At 44.0% G+C, this 22,331-nt stretch overlaps 1 protein-coding gene across 3 annotated transcripts in view; it reads left to right on the top strand.

Moving 5' to 3' along the window:
• LDLRAD3 (low density lipoprotein receptor class A domain containing 3) overlaps positions 1-21,990 on the top strand; it is a 274,323-nt gene extending 252,333 nt beyond the window's left edge. For 2 of the 3 annotated variants that reach the window (XM_043973191.1, XM_043973188.1), the window contains exons 5-6: positions 16,200-16,545; positions 18,684-21,990. In XM_043973191.1, coding sequence (XP_043829126.1) covers positions 16,200-16,545; positions 18,684-18,945 — 608 coding nt within the window. In that variant the 3' untranslated portion in view covers positions 18,946-21,990. The remainder of the gene's footprint in view (positions 1-16,199; positions 16,546-18,683) is intronic. The other variant, XM_043973189.1, reaches the window with a different exon arrangement.
• Positions 21,991-22,331: the final 341 nt, after the last annotated feature.

Raw genomic sequence — 22,331 nt, 5'->3', positions numbered from 1 at the left:
CTCTTCCCAGAGATGTTCATGATCCAGTAAAACGCTAAGAACACACAATTGCAACAGAATTGGAAAGCACCTCAGAGGTCATTCCCAGACCCTCCAGCCCAAGTGAATGTGGAATTCTCTTCCCCCCAAAACAGTCTCACTTGGGGATAGCCACAACTGTTCAGAAATGTGTTCCATCAGGCTGAAATGTATCTCTGGATTTCCATGCCTGGTAGATATCTATCTGCCATCAAACAAGACCCTTTAGAACAATTTCCATTAGAGACGGGCTTTGCAGACCAGAGGGGGAGTTTGGAATCATGACCAATCATGAGTCCTCCTCTTCTAAAGCCAATCAAAAAAACATAATTAACCACATTTTCCTTTATCAACATTAGTGTCTGTTTAATTAGTGCAACTGAGCAGAGATGCTGGAGCAAATTCTTTTCCTAGAGCTGTAAGCTAGACAGCAAACTGTCTCGCGTTTTCCTGAATTCTCCGACTGGCTCATTCATACCCTACATCACACTAAGATTTCCTTACATTCAGATGTCACAACTGGTTCAGCAGTTCCCCCAATCAGTGGTCTCCCACCTTCCTTTTAGTTCTTTGCTCCTTCAAAAAGTGATGCCATTAATATTTGTGACCGTGAGATGGGCTTCTTTTCGGCAAACAATTAAGGCTTTGTAAGAACGACATGAGCCAACTCCAGCAAGGCTCCGTAAGACCTAGTACATCGTCAAGGGCAGCTAGGTGGCACAGTGGATAGAGCACCGGCCCTGGAGTCAGGAGTACCTGAGTTCAAATCCGGCCTCAGACACTTAACACTTACTAGCTGTGTGACCCTGGGAAAGTCACTTAACCCCAGTTGCCTCACTAAAGAAAAAAAAAAGAAAAAAAAAGACCTAGTACATCGTACCCTGTCCCCGGTGCCTGAAATGTCCTCCCTCCTCCGCACCGCCTTCCAGTATTCTTGGCTCCCTTCAAAATTCAGCTCAGACCCTACTTTCTGCAGGAGGTATTTCTCATCTCATCTCATCTCCTCCCACCACCCTGCAAGCTGTAAGAACCTTCCCCTCTACCTTTTCTTCCATCTCCTCAGTACATAATGTCTTGTTATTATTTAGTTGTTTCAGTCGTATCCTATTCTTTGTGATCCCATTTGGGGTTTTCTTGGCAAAGACCCTGGAGTGGTTTGCCATTCCTTTCTCCAACTCATTTTACACTTGAGGAAACTGAGGCAAACAAGGTGAAGTGACTTGCCCAGGGTCACACAGCTAGCAAGTTTCCGAGGCTGAATTTGAACTCAGGAAAGTGATTCTTCCTGATTCCTCCAAGCCCAATAGTTGCCCATGTAACTTGAGTGTGCCTATTTGTGTACTTATCTCCTCTATTAGAATGTCATTTCCTAGAGGGTGGGGAATATTTGTACTTTTTTTCTTTGTATCTATAGCATTCAGCACAGTGTTGGGTTTTAGTAAATTATTGTTGAATTATGATTGGCTGCCTCCTGTCCCCATTGCACCTGGTGACCCAAAGCCAACAGGATAATATCAGAGCTAAGTTGGGCTCTTGCCTCAATCCTCAACATGACTCTCCCCTGCCTTGTGTGTGTGTTCCCGTTACGTCATCTTCTTCCTCGTCTTCCTGGAGAGCAGCTCCCGTGTCTCGGCCCTTATGAAAGAAGGCTTTCTTTTCGTGGTTTGGTTGTTTTAACACAGGCTTCATTAATGTTTAAAATCCCTCCCAGAGCTCTGCATCCTTCGTGCCTTGTGTCTCGAGAATTTTTGACAGCCATACACAGATTCTTACGCTGCCCTGAGGATGGTTTGTTGTTATTTCCTCTGCAGAGAATAGAACAGGTAGCTCAGAAGGCACCAAGCTTCCTTCTGCTCCCCCTCTCTCTGGACCCTAACATCTCCTCATCTATAATTGAACAGACAGGTTCAATGACCTCCAGCTCGAGAGACCCTATAGCATGTTCTGTTTAAGCCTCGTCTCAAAGAGCAGGACAGTGTGTGGTAAAGTCTTCATTCCCGAGATCATAAATATGGAAGAGCCACTGAGGACGATATTACTTTGAGATCTGGGGACCCTGGGATATGAGGGCACCGCAAACCCAGGCTGGGTCCAGGTTCCCATTTTCTGCTGGGAAATTGGAGGTGTTCTCATATCCTGCGTGACTTGTGCTCAGGCCTGCCCTTCATCTGGGACCGGGGCCTTCCTTTCTAGGCTGATCTCACACGGCTCCCTTTCTCATGCTCTACATGTGGCTTGGTAGAGGAGATGTCCTCACAGAGAGAACCCTGTGCCAATGAAAGAGTGATGTGTGTGTGTGTGTGTATACATATACATGTGCATAAAATGATGAAGATGTGGCTGGCATTTATATTACATGCTAAGGTTTACAAAGCATGTTTAAAAATAGTACCCCACTTCATCCTTATAAACACCCTGGGAAGTAGGCTATTATTAACCCCATTTTATAGATGAGGAAACTGTGGCAGACAGAGGCTAAGTGATTTTCCCAGAGTCACACAGCTAGGAAGTGTCTGAGACTAGATTTGAACTCATGAAGATGAGTCTTTCTGATTCCAGGCCTGGCACACTATCCACCGTATCCACTATCTCACAACCCCCCTGGCACATAGTAGGCACTTAATAAAGGCTTCTTGAATTAAAGTGAATTACTATTCTGCTTTTCTCACTAAACTTTTTAGACCACCTCGGGTGACTATTCCAGCCTTCTCACTTCTCCCCCAGCACAGTCTTGAATAGTTCATTCCTGGCTTCAGGTATTAATGTTGGCTTGGGAATTAGACTGGAGACCCCTTGAAAACAGGAGCCATGTCTTTTGCTTCTCTTGCATCTCTCATAATTCCCAGCTCAGTGCTAATAGAGTTCCTGGCTCTAGGATGGAAGACAAGCTCTTGCTGCGCATTTAAAACACTTCTCAGCCTGGCTGTGATAGTCTCAGGAGATATTCGGGAGTCTTTCTCTCTGGTTCCAGGCCTTGGCTCTCCTACCTGAAGTATTGCAGGGAAGCAATAAGGGATGGATCATACCTTTCTCCCACGCTCCATTCCCTTTCGTGATGACCCTTAGGCATCTCAGACTTTACAAATCCAAAGCAGAACTCATCCATGTCCTGAAACCCACCCCTCTTTGCTATCCCGAGATTCTTTTGTATATACTTTGCGTAAGAGAGGTAGCATAGCCTATTTGATAGAGAGCTGACCTTGAGTCCAGGTTTTCATGGCTTCTAACTCCTCCCCTGACACACCCTGACTCTGTGACCCTGGTCAAGTCACTTACCTTACCAGCTCTAATCTAGGTGACCCTCAAAAACCACAAGTTGCAGAGAAGGTGCCAACCTGCATTGGAAGAGGGACTTTCCCCACCTGGGAGTTCTCTATGCCAACGAAATCACAAATTCAGTCTTTATCTCCGCATGTATTTATCTTTGCATGTATTTATCCATGAACATGTTGTGTCTTCCTAGTAGAATGTGAATAAAATGGGTAGGAACCATCCACTTTTATCTTTGAAGCCCCAGACAAGTCAATTTAAGTCAACAATCATTTATCAAGCACTCACTATGTTCCAGGCATTGTGCTAAACACTAGGGATACAAAAAAAAAAAAAAAAAAAAAAAGGAAAAAACAGTCACTGACCTCCAGGAGTTTAGAGTATAATAGTGAGGACAACATGCAAACAAATAAGGAGAGATAGCACCGGCCCTGTATTCAGGAGGACCTGAGTTCAAATCCAGCCTCAGACACTTGACACTACCTGTGTGACCCTGGGCAAGTCACTTAACCCTCACTGCCAAAGAAAAGAAAGGAAGGAAGGTAGGTTTCTTGCTGAAGGTGAAATTTTAGCTGAGATTTGCCAGGTGATGGAGAAGAATAAGGAGATCAATCTTCCAAACATGAATATACCTGGAGAAGAAACGTTTTGTGTGAGAAACAGCAAGGAAGCAGTCACTGGGTCATGGAGTATGTGTGAGTTATAATATAAAAAGGGCAGTTAGCACTATCAATAGAGCACTGGGCTTTGAATCAGGAAGACTCATCTTCACGAATTCAAATCTGGCCTCAGACACTTAACAGCTGTATGACTCTGGGTAGATCACTTAACCCTATTTGACTTAGTTTCTCCATCTGTAAAATAAGCTGAAGAAGGAAATGGCAAGTATCTTTTGCCAAGAAACCCCCAGATGGGGAAGAATTGGACACAACTGAAAGGACTCAACAATAAATAATACAAAATAAAGTATAAGAAAATTGGAATGGTCCAAAGGGGTCAGGACTCAGCATAGTGTCTTCTCTCCAGTAGCCGCTTGATGAGTGTGTTGAGTTGTTGTTGTTTTTTTAACTTCGATTAAAAAGGAAGATGGTCAGCAAATGGTTTTTGCCTACTTGTCTCATCTCCTGGGGTTTTGGTGACACCATAGCACTAACTCAGTGAACTGGTCAATGAACACTGGCATTTTCTCTCTAGCTAACTTTGAAGGTTAGCCCTTCCTTACTTCAACAGTTTGAGCATTATTATAGTGTAGTTAAGAGGTGATATTTCTCTGCCTGAATCCTGCTTAAGCTAGCAGTCTCCCCACCCTGGGCCGCTGATGCTGCAGGTTCAATAAAGCATTGATTGCATTGTAACTTGCCGAGTCTTATTATCGGACCAGGCACCAATTGGCCGTGCAGCTCATCGAGGGTCCGGTAAGCATTTAATTTTACAATCTCCACCTTGCAGTCAAGGAAAGCAACTATGGTAAGAAATATAAATAGGACTCTTCTGTGCATCAGTCCCTTAGCCAACAGATTCCAGGCATGGTTTCTACCTGGTATATGCCATGGGCAACCTGAGAATATCATTACAGAGGAACTTTCATCTGCCACAAGTATTTTGTGGGCCAGAGGGGAAACAAGTTTAAAGCCTGCCCTTTGATTGGGATGGTCAGTCCATAAGTTTCATTCTCTGACCAAAAGACAAGGCCACCCTTCCCACTTTCTTTGTGCCTGAGCCTGCGGTTTTTGTGGTCTTACAAGAAGTGGCAGTTGAGCATCGAGTCGCCTTCCCATTGGGATTAGCAGATTTTCCAAGATCAATTGCTGCCAGCAGACATCTATTTTTCTCCATGGCTTTGTGCTCCGTACATATTGGTTTGCTAGGTTCATTGATTCCTTTTTTTATCCTAATAATTTGTCTTTCAAACACCCATCGTATCGCCTAGTAAATATGCCTGCTGAAGACACAATCAATAAAAAGTCCATTGAAAGCTCAAAATGTCATAGGGTAGAAAGAATGATGGAGGCTATTGGCCTTTTAGCTCTCGGTTACCTTTCATCAATGCATTTGTGATACTAATTTCTACTAAGGAGCCCCCTTTTCTACCTTGAAGAACCAGTTCACCCCTAAGTGAGTCACGGCTGTATGATCTAAAGAGCTAGAAGGCATATGGGTAAGTTCCAGTCCTCTTGGATATGAGCCCATGACTCAGACAGGGGCACCGAGTCTAAAAGAAGCTTGGTGGATGCCACCCGTGGCTTTCTAGCAAATTTTTGCCAGGAGGCACAGGGATTGCCAACAACACCATAAATAAGACAGACTTTAGGGAATCAGATTGAATCATACAAATACTCAGCTTCTTAGAAACTCCCTGCATCCTTCTTGCCTCCTGAACCTGTAGACATGCATGCCATGGCCTGAATCTCTGCTTTGGCACCTGGTTTGCCCCACTTGTCTCAGTCCTTTAATTGAAAGTCAGGGCCACCATGGTACCAACCCAAACCAGTTTAGGGCATATTCAGCTAGGTGCTAATTAGTTCAAATAATGAATCCCCATGGTGTGGTTGCTTGTGTTCGAATCTGTATTATTCGAAGTCATGATTAACATAAAATATGGTCATTGGTTCCAGCCTAATGGAAAAATTTCAATGTGAATTCAAATAAGATACTTGTGCCCCTCTTAATTTGTCCCTTAATCCCTCAAGGAAGAGTGCCCATCCCTTGCCTCAGGGTTTACTAAATCATCTCCATGATTGCAGTCTTAGCAAAACTGTGCAAATTACTTAATTTCCTGAGACAAGGTTTCATCATATATAAAATGGAAATCAATCAATCAACAAGCTAAATGCCAGTAAATTTACTGTGCTTACACCCTTATTATGCCAAGCACTAAGCTAGGCCCTAGAAATAAAAGCACCAAGGATAGGCACTAGACCTGTAAGCTGTCGTAGAAAATTCCCTCTACCTGTGCAGGTTGGTGCCCTCTCTGCAACTTATATCTGAGAAATAATACAGCTAGGTGGCATAGTGGATAAAACACTGGTCCTGGATTTAGGAGTACTTTATTTCAAATCCAGCCTCAGACACTTGACACTTACTAGCTGTGTGACCCTGGGCAAGTCACTTAATCCTCATTCACACACACACACACACACACACACACACACACACACACACACACACACACACCAAAAAAAAGGGCAGCTAGGTGGCAGAGTAGATAAAGCACCATCCCTGGATTCAGGAGGACCTGAGCTCAAATCTGGCCTCAGACACTTGACGCTTTCTATCTGTGTGATCCTGAGCAAGTCACTTAACCCTCATTGCCCCACCCAAAAAAAAAGAAAAAGAAAAGGAACTTGTATCTGAGAGGGTTCTGTAGAGCTGGGTTTCTTAAACTTTTTCCACTCGTGACCCCTTTTTACCCAAGAAATTTTTACACAACCCTGGGTATATAGGTATATAAAATAGGTATACATAATCTTTTACTGTTGCCAAATTTTTCACGACCCCGAGTATAGAGGCATATAAAATAGGCACACATAACCTTTTACTCTTGCCAAATTTTTTGTGACCCCCACATTCATTTACATGATGGGGTCGTGAAAAATTTGGCAACAGGAAAAGGTTAAGAAGCTTTGTTATATGCCTATATACTCTGGGGTCACATAAAAATTTCTCAGATGAAAGGGGTTCACAAGTAGAAAAAGTTTAAGAAGCCCTGCTCCAGAGCACTAAGAAGTTATCTGAGTCACACATCCAGGATGTGTCAGAGGGGACATCTGACCCAAGGTCATCCTGATTTCAAGACTGGCTTGCTACCTACAGCTCCACTCTACCTTGCTTCTAGGTATACAGAGGAAGACAAGAACAATCCCTGCCCTCAAAAAGCTTCTATAGTTATCTCTTCCCCATCACTACTTTCCCCATGATGGTTTCAACATATCATGGGTCAGACTTTAAATTTAAGAAATTAGATGAGAATTTGGGGGGGAGTTTTATGGAAGCCGCAGATGATGCAGAGCCTATGACCAAATGTTTAGCCCAAATTTTACAATAAAGTGCTGTAAACGTTTACCCCATGAAAGAAAGAAAAAATTCAGACTTCTCTGGTATGCAGGGAGGGCTAAAAAATTATACACAGGGTCACCACACCCCTAAGCCCCTCAGTTATAGAAGGGACAACTGTAGTCTAATGGGGGAGACGATGTCAATATTTGAGTAGGCACAGACAGAATAAATGGAAGGTAATGTTAGAAGAGAATAATGTTACCATCCTCATGTCACAGAGTCATTGTAAAGAGGAAACAAGACAATGAATGTGAAAGCTAAAGATGTAACAGATTTAAATAGTTATGAAGTAGCTCCAGCCTTGCTCTCTAACTACGCTAAGTCTCTTCTTTGCTGTCTTTAACAAAAAAGAAAGTCTGGCACCTAACTCCCTGAAGCCTTATTATCGTCATCATCAGAAAGAAAGGGGGTTAAAAGAAAACACTAAATTCCTACCCCGTATGTCAGACTTTTCCAATTACTATGAGAATTTTACCTTGTATTGCGATGTTACTGATAGCCTGCTGCTTCCTTTAAAAAGGCCTACTGTGTCTTTCTTATAAACTGTTCATTATGATGACATTCACTGAAGTGGGGCTGGATCATCGCGTAATAAAGATTGATCTCATCTTGCCCCCTCTGCCTCAGAGTGAGCACAGAACAACAACACCAAAGTCTTTGATACTTTGCATTCAAGAGAATTAAAAATTCTGGGGGAGAAATGCCTGTCTGTCTACCTATCCGTCTATCTTCAGGCTTGAATTTCCCCAAATATTTCCCTTTCTCATTTTGAATTTAATCAGGAGATCACTGCCTAGCCCGATCCCCGTGTCTTGGAGCCATAACTCATTCGTGGCCAAAGTGCCCCCTTTTAATTTCCTTCTTGGCCTGAGGCCAGCTGTAAGGCATGCTTGGGTCTGTCTCATGCCTGCTGGCAGATCAGGTTTTTACATTACCCTCCTTTAAGTTAATTTTAGAAACTTGAGTTGCCACGGTAACGGTTCAGTGGGGGTTTCTCAGTTCTCTTTTGATTTAGTCATTTGCTGGTCTGCCCTTTAAATTAAACTTTTTTCAATAAGCATCTAAATTGGGATGAGAGATGTGCTTGGAATGACGATCCTTGTAGTATTTCCAACATCACAGGGGGAAAAAAAAAATTAAAGGAATGGGAAAACAGAAGTGAGTGAGCTGGTGCTGTTGGTTCACAAGAGGCCAGGCAGCTCCTGGACCATGTTTAGTTACTGAGAGCCACAGACATGGGGAATGACAGAATCTCCAAATTGCAAGGGACCCCAGAGGCCTGCTTGCCCATAACTTAACAAAAATCCTCCCTACAACATAACTGGCAAGAGGTCATCCCGCCTTTGGCTCAGAGACCTCAAGCAAGGCCTACCCACTACCACCTGAGGCCACTATTTCCATTTTTTGGCTACTATAATTGTAAGGAAGTTTGTTTTTTCCTTAAAATAAGTCAAAATTAAGACTTTTTATTATTCAACCTGTTCTCCAGACTTCACCCCCTCCTTACCAGCAGCCTTGTCCGGCCCTGGGGCCTGATTGTTGAACCCTGGGATAGAACAGCCTTTTCATGAGGGGCTTCACTAAGCTCAACTCACACTCAGTCGTTCTGTGCCTCCTGACCTATGCCCTTCTCTAGCCCCCACCTTCTCCCTTCCCGTTCCCCTTTATGTTTTGTTTTGACCCACAAGAATGTTTGCTCCTTGAGAGGAGGGACCATCTTGCTTGTGTCTCTAGGGCCTAACACAGCACCTGGCATGCAGTGAGCTTCTTCATCACTCCTGTCCATTGCTCCTAGTTTTGCCCTCTGAGGCCAAGCAGGACAAGTCTAATCACTTTCCTTGTGGCAGTTGAAGGAACCAAGGATGTTTTGCTTTGCTTGGGGAAGGAAAGATTCAAGGGGGGACATAAGAGCTGTCTTCACAAATTTCAAAGTTTGTCCTGTTGGGGGTTGGGGGGGGGATAAGGCTTGTTCTGAGTGACCCAAAGAGGCAGAGCCAGGAGCACCAAGGCAGGAAAGAAAGGTTCCAAGAGGCAGAGGTGGGCTTGATATCAGGAGAAACTTCCTAGGAATCAGAGCTCTCCCAAAGTGAGTCTCTGTCCAGTAGTGGAACAGGCTGCCGCCAGAAGTGGTGACTTGCCCGTCCTCGGGAGTCTTTGAGCGGAGGCTGGAGGGTCACTCATTTGAAGTTCCTTTCTTCTTTGATTGGGCTCCTAGATGGTCACTGGGATCCCAGCCAGCTATCGAACTCTCTGATCTGTGTACAAACACAGCCAAGGCAAACGCTGAAGGTTTTATCAAACTGGAGCTCATGTCTTCAGTATCATTCTCAGCTCTGTTGGATCAGGAATCTGGACTAGCCAAATTGTGGAAGCTTGGCCCAGATGTTTCTAGAGGAAAGAATGAGTGATGTGTCCCAGGGAGGCCATAGAGAATAGAGGCTCAGAAAACATTGTAAGACTTACAAATATGTGGGAGGATATGAGCAGGGAGTGGCAAATGGTTGTTTTTTTTTTGGGGGGGGGTTCCACTTGCTCTTAGAATATGAAAGGATTTTAACAGAAGGTCAACAAACAAACAAAAAAAGAATCCCTCTACCTACACTCATCTGCCACCCAGGCAGGTACCCAGACTCCCAGTGGCTCCTCTGTTGCATACTCTTCCATCAATATAACCAGCTTTCATCCAGAAGTGCTAGTTTAGAGACATCAGCTGAGAAGTCTAACCTCAATCTCTTTGTAATGAAAATTCTTAATCTTATGCCCACAAACAAAACAAAAACAAAAAATACTCAATAACAATTGATTTCCTTTCTACTCCTATAGATTTTATTTTGTGCATTTGAAAGGGTTATTGTGAAGACTCCATAGGTTTCACCAGACTGCCAAAGAGATGGTGACACACAAAATGATTGCCAGCCCTTGTTCTATAGGTTGGCTATAAGAAGCCTCAGAAAAAGGAGAGGGTTTGGTGTCTACTTCAGGATCATCAGTAGCTGCTATCTTCTGGCCTCACAAGTCCAGTGCCCCGCATTTCTGATTGTGAGAGCACAGAGGAGTTCAGTAACTCTCCAGTGATCCCCACAGTCAGAACTGAGATTTTAACCCAGATCTCCCAATTCCCAAGTCCACCATTCTTCCTACTCCTCCATGCTCCATTGGTTGGTTCCTTAGCTAGGAGATGAAGGAGAACACATCTGCCCCCTCCACAGTTTCAGCCCTGCTGCCTATTTTTCCAAAGGATCCAGAGAGAGAGGATTATATTGTCCCAGCCTGACTTATGGGAGAGATACGTCCAGAGAATGAGGATAACATTTCTGTAGTCTGTTCAGCACGTTGTGTTCTGCAGAAATACTGCTTAACTTGTAATATCATGGAAGTTTTGCATTCAGAGATCGGACTCCTTTGGGCGCTGAGGAGCTGCTATCTATCACCTTTTAGTAGCAATAGAGAAGGTAGAACTTCTTGACATTTGTCATATAAGTGGCATGATGTTGTAGAGAGAAAACCAGAAGTGGAATTTGCATTTAAATCCTGACTCGCATAGCCTAATGCCTAGAACCCTGCACTCGGACCTGGGATTGAGTCATTGGGTCATAGAGCAGGAGCTAGAAGGGACCTCAGAAGCCATTTAGTCCAACCTTCTCACTGTACAGGCTCCCACTGAGGCCCTAGGGAATGAAGTGACTTGCCTAAGGTCACCCAGGCCATAAATACCTGAGGTAGTATTTGAATCCAGGTGTTCTGCCTTCAGAGCTATTGCTTCTTCCCTTCCATCATTCCAGATTCCATTTTAGACATGAGTAACTGATGCTAGGCCAGTCACCTAACCTCTCTCACATACAGTTTCCTCATCTATAAAATGGGATAGCTTCTACTACATAAAGGCGTTGAGAGAATCAAATGAAAGAATGTATATCAAAGTTCTTTGCAAACCTTAATGCACTATAGCAATATGATATGTATGGATATAAATGAGTATAATTACTGCCAATGTGACCATTAAGCAAGTCACATTCCAATTCTCATCCTCAGTTTACCTTTATGCAAAAAGGGGGACTGAACTAGATATCTAAGCACCATGCCTGTCACATAGTAGATACTTAATAAATGTTGATGGATTGATTGACCAACTGATGAAGGCCCCTTCTAGCACTATACCTAGTTACTTACCAAACTACCTGAAATTCTACTATTAGAGAGGAATTCCTTTGGATATTGAAGGCTTTTCCATCTTGGGAATTCCTTATTAAGGAACTAACAATGATGGAGGAAAAATACTTGAATGTAGTTTTCCACTGGTAAGATTAACAACTACCCCAAACAAGGTCCTTTGGGATTCAAGTGGGAAGTCGGTTGCCAAAAGAGAAGAGTGAAAGATAAAACTCTACCCACCTCACAATTTTGCCTGGGATTAGTCTGACCCTAGCATTCGCTGTACCTGTGCATTTCAACCATTCCTTTGACCCTTTGTTGTTGTTGTTCAGTTGGATCCAACTCTTCCTGACCCCATTCTGGGTTTTCTTGGCAAAGCGGTTTGCCATTCCCTTCTTCGGCTCATTTTACAGATGAGAAAACTGAGGCAGACAGGGTGAAGTGGCTTGTCCAGGGTCACACCGTTAGTAAGTGTCTGAGGCCAGATTTGAACTCAGGAAGATGAGTCTTCCTGACTCTCAGCCTGGTGCTCTATCTGCTGTGCCACATAGTTTGAACCTCATTTACCTTAGTTTCCTCATCTGTCAAATGAGCTGGAGAAAGAAATGGACCCTTTAGCTGGGGGGGGGGGCGGTGTATGGGTGTGTGTATGTGTATGCATAGTGAAGGAACCCTGAATGGAGACAGCCATCACTTATTCCTTGTAAGTGCTTCAGGGCCTCCTTCCTGTGTGAGCTTTCTGGGCTGGGGCAGCAGAGGATGAAGGGTGAAATAACGGCCTTCCATTCCAGTTCAGCAGGGCCCTATACAATTTGTACCGAGATATTTGAAAAACTTGAGAAACTGTAAATTTCTTCATGGTTAATAAAGCAACAGCATTGAGTGCCGCGTGTAATGTTTCTGTTATCAGCCCTTTTCCCTAAATTATTCAGAAAGTTTTTTACACTCAAAAGCTCCCTGCCTGCACCCTCAGCATTTCCCAAGTAATAAGATTTAATGGGTGGAAGTGGCATTGATGAACTGATTTTGTACGGGGCACCATCCAAATTCACAGATCTGGGGAACAAAAAACCAAGGAAGGCTTTAGCTCTTTGGAATTGGAATTAAATCAACCCATGTCTCCTCAGCCCCTGTCAGAGTAGGCAGAGGACTGGAAATCACCTGGGTGGGATTGCTCAGTTAGCACTTGAAGGAGCTAGCTGCATAATCAGGGGAGCTCAACCTGGCGTCTCTGCACTCCTGGGTACTTAACAGATTTTATTTGATGATGGTAATGACAAAACCCAATGGGATGCAGGCCTGGTGTGTAGATTCTGTAGCTCAACAGAGTGAATCCACAAGAGGATTCCCTCAAATCCTTCTTTCCTCCCTCTGTCTCTCTGTCTCTGTTTCTGTCTCGCTCTCGCTCTCTCTCTCTCTCTCTCTCTCTCTCTCTCTCTCTCTCTCTCTCTCTCTCAGCAACTGTAATTATCTAATCTATAGCCATCTCTGAAGGCCCCTATCAGCTCTATCACTCTATCAGCTGCCCAGAAGGGCACAATCAATAGGAGTGTTGAAAGGAAGGGGCATTGAAGTGCTGTTTTTCTTGGACTGTGCAACAGACAAGGGACTCATCATAGAAGTGAGAGGCCTGGATTTATGTCCCAGATCCAGCACTGGCCATGTGTTTCAGGACCAGTCAAAGACCCATCCTGAATTTCAGGTTCTTTAATCTGGAAATTGGGCCTGATAATCTGTGCCCTGCCTCCCTCCAAGGATTGTTGTGAGAAAAACACTTTATAAACCCTTAAAAGATGATACAAACATGAGCTTAGTTCCTTGCTCTGTCTAGGTATAGTCTCATTTTGGTGACTCAGTGAAGCCACTATTCAGCACTTAGTCAATCAGCACTGGTTAAGCACCTACTGTGTATCAGGCACTGTGCTATCTCAGTAAGCAGTCAACAAGCATTTATTTTTTTTAAATGAGTTTTTACTGTTGTCATTTTTTAATATTTCCTCCAGTATCCCCCCTCCCTCCCAGAGTCATCCCATATAAAAAATAATAATAATTTAACGAAAAAAGAAAAAGAAGAGGGAAAAATCATCTTTAAGTGATCCATACATATGAAAAGTCTGGAAATATGGGAGCAGTGCAACTCTTGTGGACCTGCCACCTCAGTAGGATACAAAGGAAAGTGAAAACACACCTGCCTTCAAAAAGCTTACATTCTACTGGGATAGAAGATAGAGGCAGGAGAGAAAAATCATGGTATACAAAGAAATGTCGATCAATTATCAATCATTTATTAAGGACATACTATGTGGTAGGCAGGCAGTTAGGTGGCACCATAGTGCATAGAGCACCAAACCTGGAGTCAGGAAAACTCACCTTCCCGCGTTCAAATCTGGCCTCAGACACTTACTAGCTGTGTAACCCTGGGCAAGTCACTTAACCCTGTTTGCCCCAGTTTCCTCATCTGTAAAATGAGCCGAAGAAGGAAACAACAAACCACCCCAGTATCTCTGCCAAGAAAACCCCAAATGGGGTCAGGAAGAGTTGTGTTCAACTGAACAACAACAACAAATACATGCTTTTCTAAGCCAATATGCAGTGGCAGGGATCCTTGTGTACGTCTTAGTGACCCTGTTTCTACCTGAGTCTGACACTCCTGAATTAGAGGATTTCTGAACTCCTTTCCAACAGAGATCACAGGATTCCACGAAAGGAGAAAGAAATAGGTCAGCAGCTTGAGGAAGAAATGGGAAGAGATGGAAACTTTCCCGTGATTTACAGTACTTAGCGATGGAGGGACAAGGCAACTGTGATATTAGTAATTGGCCAGGAGGCTCATTAAGCTCTTTAGAAAAGTAGGCCTAGTTAATGATTTAATAAAAGATGACATTCTAAACACAGTAGAAATTCTACCAGGCACTGCTGAGTTATGTAATGTCATAATCTCCCAAGCATGTGTGATTCCCCCCACCCCCCTCCTGCCAAAGTGGGGAAATCTGGAGAGAGTCTGCTCTCAGAAATGTAAACGAGACTGTTAGGCTATGCAGACATTTTACATTCCAGTCATTTTAAAGAGGGATCCCAGATGGACTCTTAAGGCCTCGATTGCTTACACAGAAGTTGGTGTTCTGAAACCACCAGGCTGACTTGTCAGCTTGGTGAAAGGGAGTCCTCTCCCTCACCCCTCCACCACCTTCCTCCTTTCAAAATAACCCACTGGTGATTAATTGGCTCCTGAGCAACAAAGAGATAATGGGATTTTTTTTTTTAGCACTTGTCTATCAGGGAAACTGAAGAAAGTATTAGTGTGGCCTTAAGTGAAGAGGAAAGGGGAAACCCTGCAAATGAGTTCTGTTTCCACGGGTTTCCATATTAAATGGAAACATTTGTCAGAAGGTCAGGGATCGGGTGGGGATCTCGGGTGATATTTTGTGTTAAGCCCTGAAATTATCTCTCTCTCTCTCTCTCTCTCTCTCTCTCTCTCTCTCTCCCTCTCTCTCTCTCACACACACACACACACACACACACACACACACACACACACACACACCCCTTTCCATCCTCTCTGGGGTCCCCAGGAGGACAGCATGTCGAAGGTGGATCTGTGCTCTTTCCTCCCAAGGCTTTATTGGCAGCTGACCATCTACAGGAAAATCCAAGACAGATTTTTTCACCCATACACATACATAAGTACTCAGCAGTCCTCTCCTTGTGACTCTTCCACCTTGTACATGAGGTATTAAATGGGATCCAAGTATTTGAGATCACTGAGACTTCATCAGGAATCCATTTCAAAAGGTCTATCAGGGAAGCAGTAACAGGAGCTGGGGAGATGATTCCCTCCCCTCCTCTGACCCCATTTGGGTGTAGAAGGGAGAAGAGGCAGAACGTCGGTAGCCTTTGGAGAGAGTGTGGTGTTCTTGCTTTAGGTTGGTCTGGAACCCAGCTGAATTTAGAGTCAGAGAGCCTGGCTGGAATGCTCCTTATTGCATGTGTGACCTTAGGTAGATCTAAGTAAAATGGAAACACTCAGAGGGTCAGAAGGGTGGTTTGTCTGTTCCCCTTTCGTTGTCTTTGTCTCTCTACGGCCTAGCATACTTCCTACCGGCAGCCCAGGTGGTTCCATGGATGGAGCACAGGACCTAGGATCCAGTTTAATGGCCCCGAGTTTCTATTGGATTTTGAGACCACTGATACACACGGGAGCTATTTTTATTCCTTGCGCATGGTGGGTACATATTGTGCCCATTGCTCTTTTTCCTTAGAATAGCTGGTTCTCTGATGTCAGGCAGACCCGCCCACTGCCTGCATCTGGCACATGGCAAGAGGAGCCTTCAACATCCCTAACATCCCCGTTTTATAGATAAGGAAACTGAGGCCCAGAGAATTGAAAAGACTTGCCTAGGATCAAATGAGATAAAAGAGTAGGCCATAAAGGCTTGATTCCCTCCACACCCACAGTGATGGCTTTGGAACCAGAACAGGACTGGGGATGGAAGATCTGGGCTTTTTCATGTCTGAGCCCTCTGCAGAATGCTTTGCAGAGAGGGCATGCACCCCAGGGAATAAAAGATGAGCTCTGAGCCCTGTACTGCGGCCGGCTTAGCGATTTTTAACACCATCTAAAGCTGCTGCTGTGGGTAGCGATCTTGCCGCGGGTGATTAATGGCCCTTTTCCTTTTGTCATGGCTCCTCTTCCCGCATGGCAGAGGCAGGCAGCGGACAGGTCTATGTGAGGCCGGAGAACCAGCTACTCTACTACCCCAGCATCACCTACGCCATCATCGGCAGCTCCGTCATCTTCGTGTTGGTAGTGGCCCTCCTCGCACTCGTGTTGCATCACCAGCGGAAAAGAAACAACCTGATGACGCTGCCCGTGCACAGGCTGCAGCATCCCGTGCTCCTGTCCCGCCTGGTGGTCCTTGACCACCCTCATCGCTGCAGTGTCACCTACAATGTCAACAATGGCATCCAGTATGTGTCTAATCAGGTCTACCCCAATTCCCTGGACTTGGACTCTCCTCCCTCCTACTCAGAAGCCGTGCTGGACCAAAGGTGGGTACCTCAGAAAACATGGTAAACTGAATGGGGCTCCAAATTGAGTCCTGCCTTTTAATTTTAATCTAAATCTGAGACTTCACTGGTGTAGGAAATGTCATTGGCCATTTCTTTGTCTTAATTTCCCCATCTGGAAGGACATCCTTCCTTGATGCTGGAGCCATCCAGTCCCCACATAGTATCATAGATTTAGAGAGTGACCATTGAGTCTAACCCCTTCATTATACAGATGCGGGAACTAAGATGCAGAGAAGTTGCCCAAATCACAGTGCTTGTAAGAACAAGGTAGGATTTAGATCCGGGTCTTCCAAGTCCAGTGCTCCATTCACTACTCACACTGCCTCTACCTTTGGGACCTCAGGAGATAGGAATAGGAAAATATGAGAACAAACTAAATGTTCAATAAATAATTGTGTATGATAATGTAATGATATAAAATCAGTCCATTATAATCAGATGGAGATATGGAAGGGACTGTGGTGGTCAGACTCTTTCAATTTATAGGTGAGGAAATTGACCTAAATGCTATGGAGAAATGACAATGGCTCTGAAGCCAGAGAAACTGGGTTCAGAACCAGATCTGTCACTTAATCTATGTGTGACCCACAAGTCATTTAGTCTCAATAATTTAACATAATAACAACAACAACAATATAATAACAATAAGACTTAATTTAATATGGTTTACTCTCCCAGAGCCAAGGTCATCTTTTTAAAAGTCCACATGTTTTACTTTCACTTTCCTTACTTGGAACACAAGGGAATTAGAATACAAAATGATGGTGCTAGATGACCTCCTAGGTCCCTTCCAGCACTGGGACTATGACCTATGTATATAGAACCATAAATTTAGAACTGGGAGGGACCTCTGATATCATCTCACCCAATGTATTGATGAGGAAACAGAGGCTCATGGTTAAGTGACTTGTCCAAGGTCACTCAGACAGTAAGTAGAAGGAAGAATTCATATGATCATAAGATTAAGAGCCAGAAGAGACCTGAGATATCATCTAGTATAGCCACCTCCTTTTACAGATCAGGAAATCTTGACTTAGATAGATTACATGACTTATTGAGGGACCAAAAGTGGCCTTCATTACCTACATGATTCCAAGCAAATCACTTGCCCTCTCTGGTCCTCAGCCGCCTCATCGATAAATGAGGTGGTTGAAACAGATGACATCTAAGGGACTTCCCAGCTCTAAATCTGTGATCCTAGATGCTAGGACCATTGTTCTTTTCCCTCGGAGCCCAGGTTTCCACATCTATAACACGACAATATGTGCAGGCTTATGTCAAAGATGGTTGTCATCCCTCCAATATGGGGCGTAGGGGCTTCTCTTTATGAACGATGACCAGGAACAAAGACGTTGGATCTTTTATTAAGTATCCCACTCCATACCCATGGAAGCGAGTCATGGAAGCTGGGACTCGGCTCCCTTCTTGGGCAGCACTGCCATCCTCCCTGTCCTGTGGATTACAGGGCAGTGGCCATGTAACAAGAGCATAGAACGATACAACTGTCCCATCACCTGAATTCCAGCTCTGCTGGAGATGTAGCCCCTCCATTTCACAGTGAGGGAATTATGTCTTGAGAACCCTAGTTTAATGGGAGAGGTTGAATCCCTGTTCAATTACATCATTCTGAGGGTGTGGTTTTGGCCCTGCCTAAAAAACCACAAAGAGAAAGGACAGAATATCTTTCTCTATGTCCCGAGTTGTATTATTTCAGATCACTGAAAGGTACTGATCCTTGGGATCCTCAACAAGTATTGATTAAGCCCTTTGTATATGTCAGACACTAAGCTAAGTGCTGGGTCTGCCCTCAGGGAACTTGCAGTATTCTGGGGAGATGACATGTCAGTTGCTAGATATATACAAGATACATATAGTGTAGAAGGAAGGTAGCCTAGAGAGGAAAGTCATAAGTGACTGGGGAGACTTGGAAGGGCTCTGCAGAAGGAAGCAACGGAGCCAAGTCTCGAAAGAAGTTGGGAGCAAGTCCCCTATGTCTCCTTTTAGAACAGCTTGAAATGAATGCTTCCCAAGAGGAGCAACCCTTTGCCAGTACCACAGTCTCTAATTCATTCTTTCTCCCTCCTTTCTCTTCCTTCTTTCTCTTCTCCCCTACACAGCAGACCCCCGTGGTTTGACCTCCCTCCTCCCCCTTATTCTTCCGAAGCGGACTCCTTAAGTCAGACAGAACTGCCCCCCTACCGCTCTCGAGCTGGGAGCACAACAAGCTGCAGCCCAGCAGACAACGGTGGCCTCCTTAGCATCTCCAACAGTCAGACCCAGGACGGCAGCAGCTACACCGACCACCCTCAGCCATCTCTGGAGAGAACACCAGAGCCAAGTGACTCACTGCTCAGCTCAGGCACAATGGGGGACCTGTAAAAACCAAGTCATTTTTTTTAAAAGTCCATATGGGTTAATCTACTGTGGCTTGTTACCATTTTGCTATCTTTGTGCTTGTGGTTGGTCCTTGATCTTTAGATCACGAGGGGATGGGCCAGGGGGACTTGGAAGGAGGGAGTTGGGGCATTTTTCCAAGGATCTCAGTTGATAAGACCATTAGGTCACTCTTGCACTATTTCCTCAGGCTCCCATGATCACAAGACTTCCTATTCATGATGCTTCTCTGGCTCTCCCTGTCTCTCTTCTCTGTCTGTGTCTGTGTCTCTCTGTCTCTCTGTGTGTCTCTCTTCTGTCTCTGTCTCTCTCTTTGTCTTTCTCTGTCTCTGTGTCTCTCCCTCTCTCCCTCTCTCCTTCCCTCTCTCTCCATCTCTCCCTCCTCACCCCCTGTTGTGGTCGTTGGAGTGTCTTGAATTTGCGGACTGGGGAGAACAGTATTCAAAAATCCTTTCAAAGAACAGTCTTTTGGTATGATTTTCTGTTTTTCAGAAGTCCAGGATGGAACAGTGTTCCGTGATGCTACTTACTACTTGCTGTGTACTTTGGATTAGAATAGGGAGTACACAGTGGCCAGGGAGACTGTAAAACTGGCCTGGAAAATATCCATGATAGACTAGGAAGAAGCATTTTACTTTGTGTGTCCCACAAAAAGGAAGAAAGAAAGAAAACCTGATACTTAGTATTTGTTTTTGTTTTGGGGGGGGGGTTTGTTTGGTTTTGGTGGGGCAATGAGGGTTAAGTGACTTACCCAGGGTCACACAGCTATTTAGTGTCAAGTGTCTGAGGTCGGATTTGAACTCAGGTCCTCCTGAATCACCAGGGCCAGTGCTTTATCCACTGTGCCACCTAGCTGCCCTCTGATACTTAGTATTTTAAAGGTTTCAAAGTGCTTCATGTAGATAATTTCCTTTGATCCTCACAACAACCCAATACTACAAGTATTATTGTCCCCATTAACTGATGGGAAAACTGAGGCTCATGGGGGATGAAGTGACTTGTTTGTAGTCATATAGCTAGTGCGCATCTAGGGTGGGATTTGAGCCCGAGTCTCCCTGGCCCTAAGAGCACCTCTTATCCATTACATGAAACTGTCTCTATCACTGTCAGCCCAAGCTTGTGTTTGGAATCCATATGAATGATTAAAAATGTTGATTTGAAGACTTATATGTTGACACCTGACTACAAGAGCCTTAAGAGTGTCTTAGTTTTGAACTCTCTTGAGAGCCAGAGTTAATATTAGAATGTAAGCTCCTTGAGAGCAGGGACTATTAAGTTTGTTGCCTTCATATCCTCCCAACATAGAACAGTGCCTGGGCCATAGTTGGCCCCTAATAAACTGCTTGTTGATCTGAACTGAACTGCTAATCCCAGGTAGATGGGGGCGCTCCCATCAACACCACAACACTACTTCATTCCCAGAGACTTTCTGACCCTTCTCAAGCCACCCAGGTACCTCTCTCAACATTGGAGCAGCATTTTCCTTTGAAAAGCAGAGGCAGCAGATTGGGAAAGACTGGAGTCAACAATGCCCTATTTGGACTTCTTCCCAACCTAGGCCAGAAATACATTTGAAATGGTGTGTTTGTGTTTTCCCTTCTAGTTAAGGGTCTATTTATATGTGTATAGGAAAGGTGTACTTTAAAAAAAAAGCAGCCCAAAGAGAGAGAGATGTGAAAGGAGGCTGTGCCTTTTTCCTCCATAAACCTTTGGTAACAAGCCACACTTGACTAACCCACGTGCTAGGAGTTTGTGCACTTAATGCACTTTGGGGGTTATTATTTATCATATTCTTGAAGGAAGTAGAAACAGAAAAAATGTTCCTCTCTCTGATCCAAGGCACTGTGCTGGTAGACTTTTGACCTTGACTATGGACTGAGGAGGGAGGCAGGGGGGGCTTAGGAGGAAGAAGGAAGCTGTTCTCCATGCAGGAACAATGGGAGAACTGTCTACTAACCTCCTGGGATAGAGCCCTGTGCAACATTTTGTCCAGTCACACTATTGCCTGTTACAACTGGAACCGAGTGACACTGTCTTGGAGAAGCTCTGAGCCAAACCACTCACTCACCCATGGGCTCCCTTCCTTGGGTAAAGGAATGGCAAATGGTGTATGTGATCCAAATGACTTATTAAAATGTTAACTACAGTTGATGAGGGAGGGATGGGGGCAAAGGGGAAGTTTGCTGACTTGACCTTGTTCTGAAGCAAATGATTTTGTGGTACTCATAAAAGAGCTAGCTAGACACTCTGGAATTTTTAATAAAGGACAACTAGCCGTGTGTCTTTCTTTCTGAGATAGCATCATAGTAATTTTGTCTATAGCCCAATGATTAAAAAAAAAGTTGTGGTTGCAGCATGAGTTTTGAAGAAACTTTGGTTGGGTACATCATCTCCTCTAAGTCAGATAGATTGGTTTTATTTCCTCCCTTTGATAGTTCAAGGGAACGTCTTCCATTGCTCTGGAAGTTGGTTAGGGGAGAGGATTCCAATTTTAATTAATAGGGCAGTGAGTTAATCTCATGCTCTCTCCTGCTTCTAGACATCTTAGGGAAGACAAATGGTCTTCATAGATAAGGAAAAACTATTAATGATGAAAGAACACAGGGACATTTTTATTACAGATTTGATTTTTTTTAATGAATGCTGTAAAAATATAAATAGGGCCCTGGAGCTGCCATTTTTTCCCCTTAAAAGTCAAACAAGTGGCCAGCAATCATTCTTAACGTCTTCCCATTGGGAAATGTTTCTTCACACAGTACAAAAGAAGAAGAAGCTGTGAGTGAGATCAGCTGCCTAGGCCTTTTATTTCCCAGGACTAACTTTCCCAGGACGCTTCTGCTTCAAAGTCCCTCCTCTCCCTCCCTACCTCAAAGCTGACATTTTATACAAAAGAGGAAAAGGAAGGAGTGGGCTGTAATGGTCTGTGTGTGATGTTCCAAGCCACTGTAAACTGGAAAGGTCGTGTGGTTTTTGGTGTTGTTGTTTTTTTTTAATTTTTATACTCTCGAATAAACTTGCAGTTTCACTCTTGCTAATGGTGTCGATGCTTCCTGACCTCTCCTTTTTCTACTCTATTAGGGATATTTATTGGATCATGACCAATAAATTGTTGTTTCTGTCTGTTTCTCTGTTCAGAGCATTTTGTAATGGCTTTATTTCTGAAACTATTTGCACTCAAAACAAACAAACCAACAAAAACAAAAAAAGAAAGAATAGTTGTGAAATGAGGTTATATAAATATGCAAGGTAAACTGCTGATTGTTTCCTCTCACTGTCTTTCTTATGGGGCCTATAATTTTCTTCTTATAAGACATAAAAGGGTCTTAACACAATAATTATAATATTCTGGCTCTGCGACCTTAGATGACCTT

Source organism: Dromiciops gliroides, chromosome 6 (assembly GCF_019393635.1).
Source record: "Dromiciops gliroides isolate mDroGli1 chromosome 6, mDroGli1.pri, whole genome shotgun sequence".
In the NCBI taxonomy this organism is placed as follows: domain Eukaryota; kingdom Metazoa; phylum Chordata; class Mammalia; order Microbiotheria; family Microbiotheriidae; genus Dromiciops; species Dromiciops gliroides.
This window is presented reverse-complemented; position numbering and strand designations above follow the sequence as displayed.